At 41.4% G+C, this 19,170-nt stretch overlaps 1 protein-coding gene and 1 long non-coding RNA gene across 3 annotated transcripts; one reads left to right on the top strand and one right to left on the bottom strand.

The window, feature by feature from the left end:
* Positions 1-346: 346 nt before the first annotated feature.
* Positions 347-4,471, bottom strand: LOC148011983 (triacylglycerol lipase OBL1-like). Its single transcript, XM_087670624.1, has 6 exons — positions 3,993-4,471; positions 3,314-3,684; positions 2,725-2,948; positions 2,587-2,620; positions 1,414-2,087; positions 347-848 (listed from the first exon to the last, which is right to left on the bottom strand). The coding sequence occupies exons 1-6, from the start codon at positions 4,019-4,021 to the stop codon at positions 519-521; spliced, it is 1,662 nt and encodes a 553-aa protein (XP_087526750.1). The 5' UTR covers positions 4,022-4,471; the 3' UTR covers positions 347-518.
* Positions 4,472-6,889: 2,418 nt separating this feature from the next.
* Positions 6,890-8,465, top strand: LOC148011984 (uncharacterized). Of its 2 annotated transcripts, XR_015689403.1 has the most exons (3): positions 6,890-6,939; positions 7,127-7,476; positions 7,874-8,465. It is a non-coding gene; the product is annotated as an uncharacterized LOC148011984 (long non-coding RNA). The 2 variants fall into 2 exon arrangements; XR_015689404.1 differs by lacking the exon at positions 7,874-8,465 and having other exon boundaries at positions 7,127-7,657.
* Positions 8,466-19,170: the final 10,705 nt, after the last annotated feature.

The raw sequence follows: 19,170 nt of genomic DNA on the forward strand, positions 1-19,170 counted from the left end.
CCTCTTACCGTGTTGCTTTACCCATCTAGCAAGTTCTCATTGATTCCTTCTATCTTTGACATATTTATGCATGTGCTATCTTTCTTTACAACTTGCATGAGAGTGAAAATGCTTTAAAAACATATATACATTCCTTTTTACAAAGATCTTGGATATTAGCCCAGTGTTTCAAAATATTTAATGCTTTTAGTTTAAAATAATAATAATTTAGCATGCTTTTCTTATTTTGTGAGACTTCCAACCACCTTAATTCACTTAAGCCCATTATGTTTGCTATCTCTACTTCCACACTTGATTGGTATCCCATACGATCCAACTTTGGTCAAGGTTATGAAAAGAAAAAACGTTCTTCTTTCTGTGAAAATAACTGGTTCAAGAAACTATGGAAGATGAGATAAATGTTAATATTAGAGAGGGTGGAATGGAGGGGAGGAAGGGACTCCAATAGAACCTATTAAGACTCCAAAAAACATACGAGAGGAGTCATTGCGATATACAATAATAAATAAGAGTTGCAACTACACAAAAATAGGCCATTGCAAGAAAATGAGCCTAAAAAAGGATTTGACGAGGTAGGGGAAGATGGCCATTTTTTGAGTCTTTGATGGATGTTGTAGGAAGGAGGAGGGCGCATTCCTTACTGCATCAATGTAGAATCCAGGATTATGTGCACACAATCCAGGACATATCATTGCGAAAACCCTTACAATTATTGCCAAATCCGTCTCAGAGCTTCCCTTGAATACCTTTGCAAATAGACTCAAAATTAGCTCCCACGTTGCACTCAAATGCGGCATTGGTTGTACTATCAACGCTGACAAGTTCTTGTATGGCTCTTCCACAAGGACCTACAAGTTATATCCATGGCTTGACATCATTGCCATGCAATACATGTGCATTTAGGCATCAAGTTGCATGTGTCAATGCACATGTGCATGCAAACACAGTGTATATGTACACAATTCACATGCATACACACGTAGATATGCATTTGTGAGATGCCAAGCCAATGACATGTATTTGTATCTACACATGAAGCAAATTCACATGCATACACACAGATATGCATTTCTGGATCACACATAATATATACACACATGTACACACAAACCTGCATATATATTCACACAAAGAGTCACAAGCACATACATGCACACCTTGATATATATTTGTGTCTAAAATAAATTTATATCAAACATAAGAGTGACGTGCATTTCTACTTGCACATATACCCACACAAAGAGTTACAAGCACATACATGCACACCTTGATATGTATTTGTGTCTAATATTACTTTATATCAAACATAAGAGTGACGTGCATTTCTACTTGCATGCAGCTCCCACCTCAGGCATAATATTTTCGTTCATGCACAAATGGAATGCCTTTGCCATATCACAACCAAACAATTACCGTTGATCTTGTGATGCTCTCGTAGTAATGACACGGTGGAATATGCTTGAACTGGAACACCACATCATCCCACGGGAGACGCGGGACGACATCGGTCCTGAAGACAACTCGGAAATACTTTCTGGGGCTGGATGAACAAAGCTTCTTCTCCACATACTTAACGAACTCCAAATCCCCTACACGGGGTTGCCCGAATGTGAATGTAGCCCCAAACCTTGGGCACAAATCATTGTCTTCAATGTGAATCAATGCAGTACAGATAGCAGCTAAAGCCGCTCCTAAGCTATGCCCGGTAATGTAGAGCTTCGCACAAGGATTTTCATTCAGTAAAGTCCTCACTTGTGTGCAAATTGTATCGTATGCAAGCAATTTGTCACTAGATAAGCCCGAGGTTTGGTTGGCATGTGGGAGTTGTTTATTCGCTTTCATGACTACATTGATCTTGGCTTGATTTAAAGAGTCCTTCTGCAATCGATTGCCAAGTCCAAGGGCCTCGAGGAATCCTACGTGCACTCGACCTATCTTTGGCAGCACATAGTAGGAAAAGTCGAGGTCTGTGCACCAATCGTACATGTTAAATGGCTGCGTGCCACGGAAGGAAACGACCACAACGTTAGCATCTTGGTCTTTGTCTGTAAAGATGAAGGCCTGCGTGGCATCGATCTTCAAATAATCTGCGACACAATACCAGGCAGCCATTGAGCTTGAAAGAATGTAAGAATTTATAACGACCTTCGTGGAGTACTTAGCACCATAACCAAGATAAGAGGAAATCACAAAAGTTCAGCTGATAATCAATTCAAAAGCATCCCAACACAAGATTCAAGCATTGAACAAGGTATTACTACGAAAAATATCAGATAGAAACTAGGTTTGTGAGAGAGTCTGTGACTGTGTGTGAAGCCCGTAGGGCACAAGAAAAATTTGCAGAAACTTTCTTCTTCAAAGCTCCTAAATTTAACAACCAACAGTTGATTTGAACAAAATATGGTAATCATGATCTGGCTTGCATCCATCAAGACGTGCAACATTTGACTTGCTTAGATCTGTTCTTGAGAGGCTACGTTAAGCGAACGAATTAGCGCCTGATCCACACCACAAAGCTTACCAAGCTCACTTCCGAGTCAAAATCATAGTCATACAAAACCGATACTATTATTCACCAGAACCTACCATTCCAGAAGTTGTAGAACTTGACAAAATTCATCTGCAAAGAGAAGGAAACCAGCACAAGATCAACTGATACACCCATACACCATTAATTCCCTTGAAATTTCACAAAAGATGATGACTATAGATTACAGCGCCAACCTTCCATATGTCCTGCACCGTTTTCTTGACAACATTCTCATTCTCATACGCAAACTTTGAAGCCATAACACATACATCTGCCATGGCTTTCATTCCTATGTCGCTCTCTAGCGCAGTCGGATTGTTGAGAACATTAACTGGAACTCGCAGCCCCGGCCGTGGATCTATCAGCAAAATTGAGGAGTAGTAATTACTTTCTCCCATGCGAGGTGTTTCCACAGAACCTGAACACGAACACCAATTTTATGATGTTACTTATATGCAGGCAAAAAGACGCCAGACGCGTAATCACCTGAATAAGCGTATAACAGATCAAAGCATGTGAAGCTGAGGAGCCTCGCAATGTTCTAAGCAGCAGACCAGGGGCTATAGTAAAACTATGGAGAAGCAGACACCCCAAATGTAGTGCCTTCATTATGGATTGTGCAAGCGTTGACGTGGGTATGCGTATTGATATAAAACACTCATGTCGGCTAGGCAACATGTACATATCTGAGAGCTTGACTGTGCTCTCACACTAAATACTTTGCCTGCCCAGAGCACAGAATAAGCTAAAACCATGTCACACAGGATACAGAATTAGGCATACCTATGTCAAAGACAAGTTTAAGAAGAAAGCCCCATAGGCCACCGTTCATGTATAACAGGTTGAGTATGTACTCCAGAACGTTGCCGAAAATGTCGACAGGCGTCGCAAAGAGGAGGAGAAACTTCATAAGAATGATGGACACGATTGCTGCCCAGCTCACATGATAGTTGCGGCTACTTGCATGTCCAGAGGTCTTTAAACTCGGACTAACCCCAGATTCACTGTGGCGGGTTGTGGAAACGCCACGCCGGGAAAGGGGTGGAACTCCATCTTTAGACCAGCACTTGAACAGTGACCCCACATACCCGAATGGGTTCGATTCGGTGATATCAGCAAGCACAAACTCCTCCGCTTCAAATTGCAGATGATCACTGCACCACACAAGCAGAAATTATGTACCAAATCTAACCTCATCCCAAAGCCCGTTTAGTTTTCTTTCTACAGACCAACTTTATGGTTGTGAAAACCCTCATCGGGGAAGATCATGCTCGTTTAGACCACCCCCAAGCTAGTATCACTAGTGAAGATCCTTGTATCTGCTACCATGTAGCAGTGATGAATGCCAGAATTTTACATCTTTGAAATGCAGATCAGAATGACAAACTCATTTCAAGCAGTATGATATTTGTGCGAAAACTATTATGAGACACTTGATCATGAATGCTCTGTGCGCCTCTACCTGGGGATCGTGGCAGAGGAAGAATCCATTTTCACAGCTCCTTCGTGACGAAGAGACAGTGCCCAAGATTAGATATAATAGGCGCCGGCCCGATCCCGCACTCGCGGAGTAATCGAAACGATACATGCTCTAACACAGATTACATTTAGTATATACGATTTATCATTAATATATCTACTAATTTTTGGGAGAGACCTCGCGCGCCGAAGCGTTCCCCTCCTTCTCTTTCGTCCGAGTCTCGGGACGTCCGAGTGCACGCGAAGAAGTGTTCCCTTTTCCTTTTCGTCCGAGTTCGCGGGACTGTTGACCTCGCGCACGCGCTGAATTAGCGTTCCCCTCCTTATCTTTCGTCCGAGTCGCGGGACGTCCGAGTGGGCGCGCCGAAGCGTTCTCCCTTTTCCTTTTCGTCCGAGTGGCGGGACGTCCGAGTGCGTGCGCGTTGAGGGGTGTTATCATCCGAGTGGAGGGACGTCCGAGTGCACGCACTGAGAAGCGTCCGAGTGCACTGCAGTCTCTTCTGGATGCGTGCGCTGCACGTCTTCTACATCGAGTCGTCTCTCTCCTGTGAAACTCTATCGCGATGGACCGAGATATCAATATGCAACAAGTAGATTTAAACCCTGAAGCATTCTGGACGTGGAACAACAATCAGCTCTGTAGGGGAATGGCTAGGTCACTAAATAAATCTTTTGGGAACGTCGTTGGTAACCCATTATTCAATGATTTATCAGCTCAAAAAAATCACTATGGCGTCTGGGGAAGGAGTCAAAGTGGAGGTTTCGGAGGTGGAGGAGGCGAATGGGTCCTGGGAAATGGACCAATCAACATGGGAGGCCCTTCGGACCTAGTGGGAAGAAGTGGTGGAGGTAGGCCCTACCTCTAAAGGGAGAGCCTCAAAGAAGCTGAGAGGTCTGACAACCAAGCAGCTTTTGGAGGTCAGCAGAGCTTTCCTCAAAGAAGCAAACATCAGGCTGAGGGTGGAACACAAAAAGGGCAATCTGACACCAATGGCATCCCCAAAGCGGGCCAAACTCCCAGTAACTCAGAAACAGACTCCACCACCACAGCAGGTAACAAAGTACCTCTGTTGGTTCCAGCAGGTGAGTTAAAAAAATGTAATTTGTCGTATCAATCTTTGCTTTTGCAGGATGAAAATGAGGCAAAGAAGATCATTCAATAATGTAAAGACATCAAGAAAGAAATTCAGGAGATGGAGGAGGCAGCCATGATTGCAGAAATTAAAAAAAAGGCTGCAGAATAGAATCATGAAGAATGAAGAGAAGACACCTTATCTAGGGACTGCAATAATAGAACCAAGTTTAGGAAAATAGACGAAAAGCTAGATCATCCTTTTTTGGACTTGTTCAATGATGAAGATATGGTCTTTTGATCCAGGTTGCTCCCCTGTAATAGAGCCTGAACTACTACATTTCTTGTAAATTTTCCATTTAATACAAACTTAAAGCTTCCTACAAAAAAAATTTAATATATCTACTAACATTATTAAAAATTAATAGGTTTCCGTGTCGGCTTTAAAGCTTAAGGAAAAATCCCACCTTCAAATTTCGGAATTTACCTTTAAAATAAATTTTGAAGGTTAAAAAAACCTCCTAATCTTTGGAAAAGTTGAGTGTATTTTTGGCTCATTACCTTTAAATATTGGCAGAAAACCTGAGTTCTTAGACCTCGTACCTTCCCCACTTGAGAGCAGAAAACCTCTTATCTTCCTAACTTGAAAGTTTTCCAATTTTTTGAAGAAATATCTATTTCGAAGACTGTTTCAACTTTCCATGGTGGCTAGAGGCGGCCCGAAACCTCAGCGTTGACGGGAGCAGCATTCACGCTGTCAAGGTCGTGACTTATTGCCAATGCACAATATGAAATTTGATAGAATGGTTCGTTGCAATAGTACCATTAAAAAAGACGCTGCTTTCTCTAAACGTCGAGCGGCCTCGTTGAACGTGGTTTAAGAAAAGAAAATCCACGGGTCATCCAGATTCCATATTACGTAATACGCGCGCATGCTGTCTTCCGTCACGTGTTAGGGTATGTTAAAAGCCAATGGAAAGATGACACGCTCGTGAGTCGTCACGCTGTCAGTGTGGACGTCGGGGCCTCGTTGATTGAATCCGTTTTAAGGAAAAAAATATTAACCAATAACGACAGTTATCAATTTGACATGGCAGGACCTACCCGTCGGACAGAGCCAAGAACATTCGCGAATCGCGTGTTGAGAATCGGGATGATCCGTGAGTTTACGAGGTTCACGCTACATTGTGAGTCGTGACTTTAGCATCATAAAGAAAACTCGCCTCTCATTTCTGTTATTAATTATTTACTGAGTAACGTGTCCTAAGCTCCAACTTTAGAGCCAGCCACACGTACGTCACAAAGTCTTGTAGAACTCCAAGAAGTCAAGTTCGAGAAAGTGTGGTCAAGCTGCTTCACTTTCACCTCCTCAAAATTTGGGACTCCAACAAATGGCTCACTAAAATTAGTGAGACTTCAAAAAACTCAACCAGATTTGAAGATGTGGCAGCCAGAACACTCTCTCTCTCCCCCCTACACCTCACCAATGGATCTGTATGGTCCACACAAGTTGTGTGTGTGGCTGCAGTGTTTTCTTGTCGCTGCCCCTCCACCCTAAGTACATCGACTTAGATGTGGTGGGGCTCTTAATCTCCCCCATATACCTGGCCATCGCCTCTTATTACGAGATGTCAAAGAGGTCTCCGTAGATGTTATAGCTGCCTCCTGTTTTATTACAACCAATGGCTAAAGTGATAGCAGTCCCCTTCTTGGGCCCAAAGCTGAAAGGGATTGGGTTCTCATATCGACAGTGCGTTTCCTGACGGAGTCCTAGCGCATGAATGTTCAGTGTGGATCGAGTTCACAAACCTCCCTCCATGGCTGGTGGGCGAAGTGGCCTCGATCGTCTCTACTTTGGGTAAGGTCCTCTACTCACTTTCTCCTACAACGTCACGGCCCAGGCCCCACGGGGCCTCTTTAAACCATCTAACCGCGCGTTTACTCTAGGATAGGTGCACTGAAATTTGAATCACAAGAATTTATAGAGCTGCAGGTTCCGAGAGGAATGGAGGTTTTTCTTAATGTCAGGTTCTCTGCCTTTCCAGATTCATGTTATTTGTGCAAAGCGAATGGCCAGTGGCCACTTTGCCAGGAATTGTCCATGATCCATCCAAATCACACACACCTAGTTCTTCACAATCGCAGCTGTTGGAACCGACAATATGGCGGCCTGTGGACAAGGAGAACGCTAGCTTTGGCAAGCAAGCAGGGGTTAATGTGTGCAAGAAGGCAGATGTAAAGCAAGAGCATGTCATGATGAACAGGAAGGAAACAGCTCGAGCTTCCTCTTTGCAGACCCTGTAAAAAGGATCACACCAAAGAAAGGACCCACCCTCTCATTCTGACAAGCAAGCCAACAAAGAAAATCACGATCGGACGGCATTCGAAGGCAACGGTAAGGCCAAGAAGACAAATAGAAGTCCTTTACTTAAGAAACACGCTAGGAATCTACTGGTGAATCAAAATTACTACACTTCAATCAATAATCGTGTACTGCGGGCTGAAGTACCTCAGGTGTGATGAGAGATCTATCCTCTCCCCCAAAACTAAGTTTTTCTCATGGAACATGCGAGGTTTTGCCTCACATATTAGGAAATAAGTAATGTTTGGCCTAGTCAAAAGGTATAACCCACAGGATATTTCCCTCTGGGAAATTAAGTTGGATGAAGAAGCTTGTAAGTCCTTCACTATGTACTGTTACACCACCTTTTATGATGTGACTGCTAGAGGCATATGTGGTACTATTCTCTTAACTTGTGACGATCTTGCTCCTGCTCTAATATGTTTTGCAGGCTATGGTAGCAACCTAGGAGTCGAGGTTTCGGTCACACGAGAGAATTTTTTGATCTGTTCTGTATATGCTTCTAACTATTGGTAACCAGAGCAAGGCAGTGGACATTCCTACAGCAGCAACTACATGGGAGAAATACAATAATCGGCAAGGATTGGAATATGACCTATAGGCATTGGGTTCGATCGCATGTGTCTAGCTCCATGCTAATGGGAGAGAGGGTGAATTGGCTATTGTTCACAGAAGCTTGTGACCTTGAAGATTTGGCTGTTATTGTCAATGGTGGGGAGAATCTCTATTGCACCTAGCACAACCGCCAAATCGGGCCTTTTTAGAGACGAGCAAGATTCAACATGTTTTACTCTACTCACGGAGCATTGCGGATTGGGGGCAAAATGAGCTATCATGCAATTCAGATATTGTCACATTTGATCACATGCCAGTTGTGATAACCTTCAAAATTATCCTCCTTTCTGGTAGCCCTAGAGGCCCTCCCCCCTTTCGAATGAAAGTCTCTTTTTTAGAGGACAAGTTCTTGCTAGCCAGGCTCTCTAGGGCCTGGGAGGAGACCAAGGATTCTACTCTATGGCCAAACTATAGATGGCTAAAAGGCCATGCAACCATTATCAAAATAGCCAAAGCGCGTGGGAGACGCAAAGTAGCATGCAGAGATCCGTCTCACAAGCAACTTATTAGGCTAGATCAGCTATCTTGGCAACCCTTGGTGAATTTCCTAATGATGCTTTCATGCAATGTTGTGTCAGAGACATCAATGATTTTATTAGAAAATCGCATGAAGGAGCATTGCAAGCAAGTAAGGTTCAACTAAGGGGTCAATGGGAGGCTTTGGGAGATGGCCCCCAATGAGTTATTTTTCCAAGCTTAAAGCCATACAAAGGAGTTAATTACTTGTGTGCAAGATAGGGCACGCAACTTGGTGCATGAAGAAGAGTCAATTGCTCAAGTCTTCAGGGAGCACTTGGCATCAAATAATGGGCCTTGAACCTCCATACATCCCTCAATTTGAACAAAGGCTCCAAAACTTCGTAAAAGATGTTGTTTCCCCTATTCCAACTGAGCAAGAATTGCTTATGGATAGATTGTTTTCACTAGAGGAAGTCAAGGAGGTTTTCTTTAACTTCAAAGTTTGTAAGCCCCTTGGACATGATGGGCTTCCTACAAAGGTATTTGAGAAAATGTTCCCACTCTATGATGCAGACCTTGTGGCCCCGCTTAATTACATTAGAGCTTCTGGTGGCTTACCAAATATAATGAATTTAGGGGCGCTCAAACTTCTCCCTGCCAACTCACAAGATGCTCCAAAACTAGCTAATTGACATCCTCTCACTAAACTCAACTTCTCATAATGTGTTGGTTAAAGTCCCAACGTTACAGGTGAAGAATCTATTTGCAGAAATCATCCATCCAAAGAAATTTGGCTTTGACAGAGGAAGACACATCGATGATACAATGTTGAACCTAAGCATATCCATGGATGTGGTGCTTAATAGTCAAACTAACTCTGCACTCATAAATATATATAGGGACAAGGTGTATGATCATATAAGCTGGGCATTTAATATTTATGTGCTCTCTGCACTGAAACTCGACCTATTTTTGTCAATCTAGTAGCCTCTCTGTTCAAAGATCTTGACATGTGCTCTATGGAAAACCCATTGAAGCATGCATGGTCGAGAAATGTTGAGTGTTCTTAGGGTAGAGTGACCTTAGTGCTAGGCTGTCTTGACTTGAGTTCAAAAACAACAATCCCAAAACCTAATAGCAATAGATCCCAAAGCATCAATGAATATATCATTTTCTTAGCTCTACACAACTTCCTTGTGTAGAACCCCCTTAGCAAACGCTAGCTAACCATAACAACACACCACTTCAATCCTCTAAAATTATAAAGGCAAAGTATGTCCCGTTTATCGAAGTCTAGAATTTGGATCAAAACAATATACTCTAGCCCCACTAAAGCTAAAGAGATCCACCTCCTCTACTACTTTCACAATTCAATCTTTTGCCCTCTTATATAGTTATTCTACATAAAGAACAAGTAGTTTTGCAAGCATCCAAAAGGTCATGCAACACATTTCATACCACATCGACAATTCCATCATACCTACCACACAACCCACAAAGCAAAGCTTGAAAAAAACAAAAGCAACTTAACGTAAAGAAAAAGGGGATATCACTAAACTTCAACAAATTATATAACTCGTGCATCAATGAGATCCCTTAAGCACTTATATGCAATCTTCTATCAACAAAAGATACACGTCCTATTGATGGGAATCACATTCTTCTTGAGATAACCAAACATCGTTCTTTGAAGTACAACTTTGAGAGTTGACATTTGAACACCATAGCATATTTGTATAGCATATGCAAGAAGTCAAATGCTTGGGGAGTCTCAAACCACTACCCAAGATAATAGTACACCAAGGTACCTGTATGAGTTATGAAAGCTTAGAAGCATGACGCAAGTGTTTTGATATTGGCAGAAATGGTGTGATGAAGATAAGCTCAAAATTAAAGATACTCAAGTGACATGGGACATTTTGTTACAACCTTTACTTCAGAAGCTCTTAAGTCTCTTCCTTTCTCGGCTCACAGTGGGCTATCTCCCTTAAGAATCCAAAAATCGTCTTACTAATTGGCAATGTATTTATGATGTGCCCCTTTCGGACTGTCCAAGATTACACGATACACCCATTCTATTAATCATGGCCACCTCAAGACTGCTCTCCTAGCTGCAACAGTTCATGTTGCAAACATGCATGAACAAAAAATCCCTTCAATGGAGTCCTCTCTTTATCCTTCCCAGGATAACAACAACGGTGCCTACTCAGTAAAGCATCCTTGCTCTTTCCATCCGTGTAGTAGCTAGAAAATCTCTTGCTCCTTCAACCTAGTACTAGGCGAATCCTTTTCTTCTACAGGAGCTCCCCCCTTTGTACTACAGCAATTGATGAAAAACTCCCAACATCCTTTCTTTTCTTGAACTAGCTCTCTAGGAGTGCAATAGATTTGCCTCCTATCCTCTCAGACTAGAGGGAGTAAGCAAGACATTCCTTCAATCTTCTCACAGTCCTAGGTCCCCCCTTGCCAAGCTATAGGCTTGCTTCTCCCGAAGAAAAGAAATGCAAACCCCCAAAATCCATCTGAGACTCCCCCACTCTCAAACACTCTAACAAAGATAACAATAAATAGAAACCCTTCTCTCAATTGAATAAGACTTGGACTTGGCCCTCAGTTCATATCTCCCTCTATTAGCCAAATAATACCAAGCTTCCTTCTGGAGCGATGAGGAGTTTCAGGAGATGATGGCACGTATGTCTCCAGATCAGCTCGCGAGATTCAGAGAGATAGCAGATCAGGAGCTGTCTCGTTCTTCGTCAGGGCGCTCTGCTAGATCAGCTTCAGTGCGATCAGATGCTTCAGCTTCGAGCAGACGATCTCGACGCTCGCGACTTGGGCCAGAGGGAGGGACTGCGACTGCAGGAGGATCAGGGGGGTGCTGCTGTGGAGACACGGACGCGGTGTCTCCGTCTCGTCGTTCAGCTAGAGCTCGGTCACCTCCAGGATTTGTCACACCTGTGGGGACGTCCACTCCAGTTACTCCGGCTTTTGCGCAGCCGTCGGCAGATGTCACGCCTTTTGGTGGCACTCCTTTTGGGGGCACCCCCTCTGGTGGCACTCCTTTTGGTGGCACCCCCTCTGGTGGCACCCCTTTCAGTGGCACTCCGGGAGAGGGTACCCCCGTCGGTACACCGGATGTTCAGGGGTCTCCTGGATATGCCCAGGAGCGTGGACGGAGATGGGAGAGGGCCCATACGAGGCACACTCCTAGGGATTATGGATACCTAGTGGATGGCAGGTCAGGAGCTATCATCATGAATGATGAGGGGAGGAGGGTGATAGCTCGCATGAGGGAGTTGTGCCAACAAGTTTTTCGGCACAACGTCCTGGATCATTGGAGGAACATACCGGAGGGGAGCAAGGAGTACATAGTAGCATCCTTGCATGAGGAGTTCCCGGTGCCAGCCGCAGTGGATAGATTCTCTACGGGCTGGATGATGGATTGCATGCGTGCATACATGTCACATAGACGATCCGACGCACGCAAGGCAATCAAGAGTGGGGCTCCAAAGCCCGAGTGGTTAGATGCAGAGGACTGGCGCCGACTGAGGGAGGAGGCTACAAATTCGCCAGGACGTTGGAGTCAGCAGCGGGAGGCGGCGAGGGCACGAATCGAGGCCGGATCGGTACATCATCTTGGGAGTGGCGGCCACAGGACATATTTGGAGGACTTTGTAAGTTTCTCTTTTGTTTTGCTTATTTGTTTTTTTGAGATATTATTTGTACTGACAATCATATTTCTAACAGTTAGCATTTTGTTTTCTTTGCAGCACTCCATTACAAATCGTGATCCGCAAGGCCTTGAGACTCAATATGCAGAGAGGCACGGTCTCAGATCATTGATCGACCGATTGTACAGACGCGGCGGCCCAGTAAGTCTCTCATCTTTCATGTCCGTAGTTACCATGAGATATTTGAATGCATTATTGTATGGTGGATTGATATGTTGTTTCTTTTTCTGCAGAATCCGTTTGATGCTCCTTTGCAGAGGGACGAGCTTTCGGGGGACGACGATTTGTAGCTCGCCCTCGGATCCTTAGCGCTCACATACCTTTAGTTTTTAGTCGCCCGATCTATGTAGACATTTTCTATGTATTAGTGATATTGTTTTATGATTGTACCAATCGCATTTTATGCGATATCATGTATTTATTTCATCTATCAGTTTTATGATTTCAGTATAGATTCTTTTTGTTTGCAAACGCTTTGTATGCAGCAGTGCAGAAACTATTTTGTATGGCTCTCATACAGCACACAGTGCTATATGTGGCAGGGCAGCTTGCTGCCCTGCCACAAAATTTTTTTTTCCTCTGTTACCGTCGCTATTTGCGTCGCAAATTTACTGCAGGCGTCGCTATTGTCGTCGCTATCAGCGTCGCAAATTCTCTGCAACCGTCGCTATATGCGTCGCTATTTGCGTCGCTATATGCGTCGCTATTTGCGTCGCTATATGCGTCGCATTTGCGACGCATATAGCGACGCAAATAGCGACGCAAATTTGCGACGCATATAGAGACGCAAATAGCGACGCATATAGCGACGCAAATAGCGACGATACCATGGCGTCGTCAATAACGACGCTTTTTCCGACGACGGGGGCAAATTTTGTTGTTTGTATTTTCGTCGCTTTAAACGTCGCTATAAGGTCTATATCTTGTAGTGAGATGCACCACCATTTCTCTGCTCCTCAAAAATTAGAAGAGCAATCAACTCCTCAAAATCAGGAAATCTTTCACGAACTGAAATGGATGTCCGAAACTGTGCATAATCCTTTCCTAGACCATTCAAGGTCACAGAAACTAAATCATCATCTTCCACTGGCGACCCAATGGAAGCAAGTGCATCTGCAATCTTCTTCACCTTCATGTGGTAGTCATTGATGCTCATATTTTCTCTTTGCACATTATGCGCATATTTGAACACCTTGGTTATTAGAAGTTTGAGTTTTTTTAGTTTTCCAAATCAAAAAACATCAACCAAAGTTGTATACAAGGTTTTGAAAATCAAAGATTCCACTGCATGTTGGAGAACTTTAGGGTTTTCCAGGAAAAGCATCACATATTTAGCCCATCTCGTTGGGCTGAAAACATTTATGTGTAGTAGTTTGCTTTATGTAAGGAAGATTTATCAATCATCCAATTCTTTTCTTGGTCCTTCAGTCTTCTCTTTGTTTGTGCAAACATCTTGAGTCCTACAAACATGCTTTTATCGGTTGATTGACTTGTTTGAGCACCTACTTGCTCATAGGGCTCCACTAATTCCTTGAGAATCATTATGTCCTCCATCATTTCCATATCCTCAAGTAGCTCCTTATGTCTTTCTTCTATATCTTCCAAAGGAAATTGACTCCCTTCTTCTTCATCAAAATATTCCAATGATACCTCATTCATTTCTTCTACTCTAATATCCTTTGCTAAAGAATTATCCTCCTCTTGTTGGGTCTCTTCCATTGCGTCAACTTCTTTCAACTTTTCCTCTCTAGTTCTTGAATTTTTGTTTCACCCAAATAAAATCCATTCAAAGGATAACTTTCCTAGTCATGCATGCAGTCTTTTGAAGAGCTCCCAAAGATTATCATAGAGATCACCTTTTCTTTATTGTCTAGACTTTCATCTATCTAAACAAAACATTTGGTGAGATATGCTGAGTAATCCTAACTCTTTTTGACATCAAAACAATAGTTGAGCCACTCCACGGCTCCCAACATCATCAAAATCATTCTCAACCTTAGATTCATTCACTTTAGGACTCAAAATATCACCAAAACCTCTCATATCACTTGGGATCACACCTTGACTCCCCTTGCCACTCATGCTAAGCTTGAGCAACTCTTCATCAACCAAAGAAGACTCATAATGAGTCTCTACCCTCAACAACTCTCAAAGAGTGGGTAACACTTGCCTCAACATCCTTAGAATCTGTCTCTACATCGAGAATCTCATCCTCAAGCTCATTCACATTGCATCCAATCTCTTTAGACAACAATCTAAGGTTTTCAACCTATTCTTCTACCTCACAACCTCCAAAGTCCCTAGGAACTTCATCCATGGGTTATTCAACACTATTCAAAAAGATCTTCTGCCTGCTCTCTCTACTTCAATTATTTCTTCAGTCATCTCATTTGCAAGCATATCCAAGAAATCAAGTAGACCATCATCCAAAACATCATCCTTTCTCTCACCTCCTCACATAACAAATTCTTGTTTAGATCCTTCTTTGACAACATTGACCTCCAAGTTTTTCTCAATGGAAAAATCCCACCTTTGATCTCTTGAAGAAAAGTCTAAGCTCACTTCGCTTTGGAGCCTCTCCAAGGAAACTTCAAGCCAAATGTTAAGACAATCCTCCTTAGTCCTCAACTCTATGATCCAATTCAAGCAACTCCTTAGCTATTTCATCCAAGAAATCTATGAGATCATCATCATCTTATCAGCTACTCTCTCAATCTAACTCTCAAATGTTCTCAATGAACAAACAAGTCAGATAAGAAGTTTTCTATATTGTTGCTTTGAACATTGTCTCTTTCATCCACACAAAGCTCCGAGTGTGCCATGCAAGGACTACTCTTCTCCAACTTGAACTTAATCTCCTCACAATAATTGGCTCTAACTAGAGTCAACTTAGGACTCTCCACATCATTCAAATCAACCTTCTCCTGACCATTACTCACAAAACAATAAACAAAATCCTCGTCACAAAAAAAAATATCACAAGGGTGTAAACCTCTTGCAGTTGCACACTAAATACGTTCCTCAAGACTAAGAGATATTCTCTCATACACATTCCTATCAAATTCTACTTCAAGGGCAACAATTTCAAGAGAAAATCCTTTATGTATGACTCATATTCACCAAACGTTCTTATAGTTTCATTGGAAAAACTCCCAATTTCCTTCTCACAATGTTCATGATCCTCACATAACTCTTTCTCTAAGGGTATTGGCTCTAAGCCCACCCCCTTATGACATTCATTAGGCTCATCCCTACAAGAGATCCTTTTGGTCCGCAACTCACTTTTGATGCTTACAAAATATTAAGTATCCATAATACATGGTCTCTTCAATTCACAAGATCCAAAATCACTTTGAACAATACTTTTCACATTCTCAACTTCTTTCCTCTATAGGGTTTCATCATTCTCATTAGAGATTCATCCTTATCCTCCAAGAATTTCTCCTCAAAGACATGTGAATCAACCTCTCCAAATAATTCACCAGGATCTACAAGCATTACATCATCTTCAATCCTTGATTCACAAGGACATTGACAAGATTGCTCATTATTATTTCTCTCATCAAGTAGGTTGCCAATTGCTTCTTCATCTCTCTCTTTATCTCCTTCTATTCCCATTTTCAAGTCACAGACATTTTGGCTAGAATCAGTCTTTGGTGTTTTAGATTCCTCATATTTTCACTAGAAGAAATAGGGGGTGTTAGAGACGCAGCAAAAAATGATGGAGTGACACCAAAACATCGTTTATGCAAAGCCCATTTTTTAAAATTTTAATTTTTGGTTCAAAGTGTCATATAAGTGATGTAATTTTATGTCACAAATGCAGTCGCTTTTAGCAATACCTAATTGCGACGTGTTCAGTGACATTTGCAATATAGGTGGTGTCGATTAAGCGGCGACATCACTTATGTGACACTTTGTAAATTTTAATTTCTTTCCCTCACCCTACGTCACACACACACTCACACACATACCCTACACACACACACACACTCCCCCCCACACACACAAACACTTACACACATACCCACCCACACACTCTTTCCCCTGTCCCCCCCCTGTAACATGCCGCCTATCGGCTGTCCAAGCACTTTTTTAGCGGTCTATCGAGAGACGAGTCTAAGCAACGTCACCTAACACTCTCATGAAATGTCACAGGGTTTGTCACCTAGGGTTTCTCGAGTCCACCTCACAACGGAATGTTTATGGCCAAACCCACTAGGATCGACCTGAACTTGAGTCACTAGTGGCCAAGGTCTCCTGATAGCTTTCTAGCGTCGGTTTCGGATATCCTGCTTTGCGCAAAGATAACCAAGTCGAAGCAGCATTAAGAGATGTTTACAATTTTGTAAACAAACATAAACATCAATATCGAAACACATGTGGATATATATATCAACACAAAGTATAGATTTAATTTCAATGCATCACTTTAAACATACCATTTACATGAAATATAATAAAAAGAATAGCACAAAAATGCTCAGAGAGTTTTGCCAAATTAAATTTTATTATAATGAAGAGGAGTCTGATTTGACTCAATACATTGTATGAAATATTGGTATTATAGAGTAGTTGTTACAAGGATAGCAGCCACATGGTATGCAAATCTTAATAGGCACATTGAATTGATACCTGAGATATTCTAAGACTCAACATATTGTGTGTTATATGGATAATATGATACAATAGTTTCATGGATCATTGCCAATTGGCATGGAGATCCAAATGGACACATAGGACCAATAAAGCGAAGGATTTTTGAACCATCGATTTCCAACAGATCCATATGATCCAACACAAAGGAATCACTCACTACATCAAAATAGTCGATCGAGAATTATATGCTTCACCTAAACCTTGTACAATACTTGCATGTACAAAAAACACCTGTATGAATCATTTTTAACAAAAATACTTGCATGAATTCCTTTTAGCAAAAAATATCTAGATAATTGCATGAATAGAAACAATACAAAACATGGCCAATTTACCTATAAGTTGATCTGCTGAAGATAAGATTGAATCATTGCTAATCAAAACCCATTGCAAATGATGGACATAAGAAAACATCAATCCCATTAAACATAAAAGTCACTAATTAAATGAATAAATTTTGGCACCACAAAATATGGAAAATTTACCTGTAAATTGAGCTACAAAATCTCTGCTTTACCTTGTGTTAAGTGTTGCAATCTGCTGTAACAACAATTGATCCTTAAGTTAGAACTAGCATCAAACCCTATTGTAAAGATAGTAGAAAAGAGATAATACAGAGAGGAAGAAAGAGAGAGTGTATGAGTACGTGGGAGAGAGAAAGAAATAAGCACTTATCCAATCTTGCACAAGTTGATCTCTACAAAAGATAATAGCAAGAGTTAGTATTTACATGAAGGTATACTGAAAAAAAAATAGAAAAGAGGAAACATAGAGAGAGAAAGAGAGAGGGAGAGAGAGATGAGGACTTATGCAATGTCACCCAAAATGATCTCTGCAATAAAACAACAATAAGGGTTAGAACTACCATTATGTTGTATTGAAAAGATATCAGCAAAAAAAAAACCAAACAGAGAGAGAGATTAACACCTTTGCCTCTTGCTCCAAATAAACTTTGCAAGAAAACAACAATTAGAATCAACATTAAATTCTATTGAAAACACAACATAAAAGAGAAACAACACATAGAGAGAGGGAGGAAAGAAATGAGAGAGAGATGAGCACCTTTGTCTCCTGCCCCAAACAACCTCTGCAATAAAACAACAATAACAGTAAGAAACGGCATCAAACCCTATTAAAAAATAGCAAATAAGAGAAAATGCAAAGAGAGATGGGCACCTGTATTTTGCCCAAAATCTGGAGCTGCATGGTGAAGAAAGTGGAGAGATAAGTAAAATGCTCAAAACCCTAATCACTCTCAGCATGGAGCTTCAATGGAGACGAAAATTCACAAGTATAGAGAAGAGAGGGAAAGTGGTCTACTGCTCAATTTTTGGGTCAAACTGATTTCGTAAGAGAGAAAAAAATCGAAATTGAAAATTCTCCATAAAAAAGGAAAAAAATACGAGGTGAGAGAAACTCAAATTTTGTGTACTATTCATTATCTCTTTTTTTAATCCCCACTATCTCTTTTTTTAATAGAAAACCTAAGATTTGGAGAGAGAAAATTCACCCTCCATGGATGTCAACATCTAGCCTTCCTATTGGACAATCCAAAAGGCCCACATCTTAAACTATATTATTTTTAAGGGCCCATTTGTGAGTTCATTTTTTTCCTAATGCACTTCTCTCTCTCACATTCTCTTGCTCTCTCAATAATACATCATAGCCTTACTACAATGCTCAAGAATGGCACTCAATTCTCCTCTCTTAGTCATGGATACATCTCCCAAAAGGTATGTCTGATGTGAAGAGACACCAGAGACATCATAGTGTCCTGTGAGATCTGGCTTCTATCACTGTTCTTCTGTAACTTTCTGTGAATCTTCAGCAGCTACTTCTTCACTTCAATTAGCTTGAATAGAGCTTCCATTCATCCTTTTCCTAAGTTAAAAACACTTTCCAAAACATCAATACATCCAACATAACACTCAACAAAAACAAACATAACATAACACAGAGCAACATGACTACAAAAGCTACAGAACCTTACAAAAGATCAACAGAAACCATAAAAACCAAACCAAAACTAATTCAATCTTTCATAAATCTTTTAATACAACCTTAACCATCTCTCAAAACATTCATTCAACCATCTCAACTACCAAAACAGAAACAAAACAAAAGAAAATGGAGGAAAATCAAACCTTACAAAACCAAACAGAAAAAATTACAGAACCCTTCAGAAAATTATATCCTCATCAAAAACCAATATAAACCCTTAAAAAATACTCAAACCATTCCAAACACTTCAAAACATCTTCAA

Source organism: Lygodium microphyllum, chromosome 28, assembly GCF_053477565.2.
Source record: "Lygodium microphyllum isolate KBCC chromosome 28, Lygodium_microphyllum_v1.1.10, whole genome shotgun sequence".
Taxonomy (NCBI): Eukaryota; Viridiplantae; Streptophyta; class Polypodiopsida; order Schizaeales; family Lygodiaceae; genus Lygodium; species Lygodium microphyllum.

Bases quoted from the DNA above. Each gene is read 5' to 3' on its own strand.
- LOC148011983 (XM_087670624.1), bottom strand. From the start codon at position 4,021: ATGGATTCTTCCTCTGCCACGATCCCCAG. The intron at 3,685-3,992 runs GTAGAGGCGCAC...TGTGTGGTGCAG, and splicing joins TCCTCTGCCACGATCCCCAG to TGATCATCTGCAATTTGAAG. The intron at 2,621-2,724 runs GTTGGCGCTGTA...TTCTCTTTGCAG, and splicing joins CGGTGCAGGACATATGGAAG to ATGAATTTTGTCAAGTTCTA.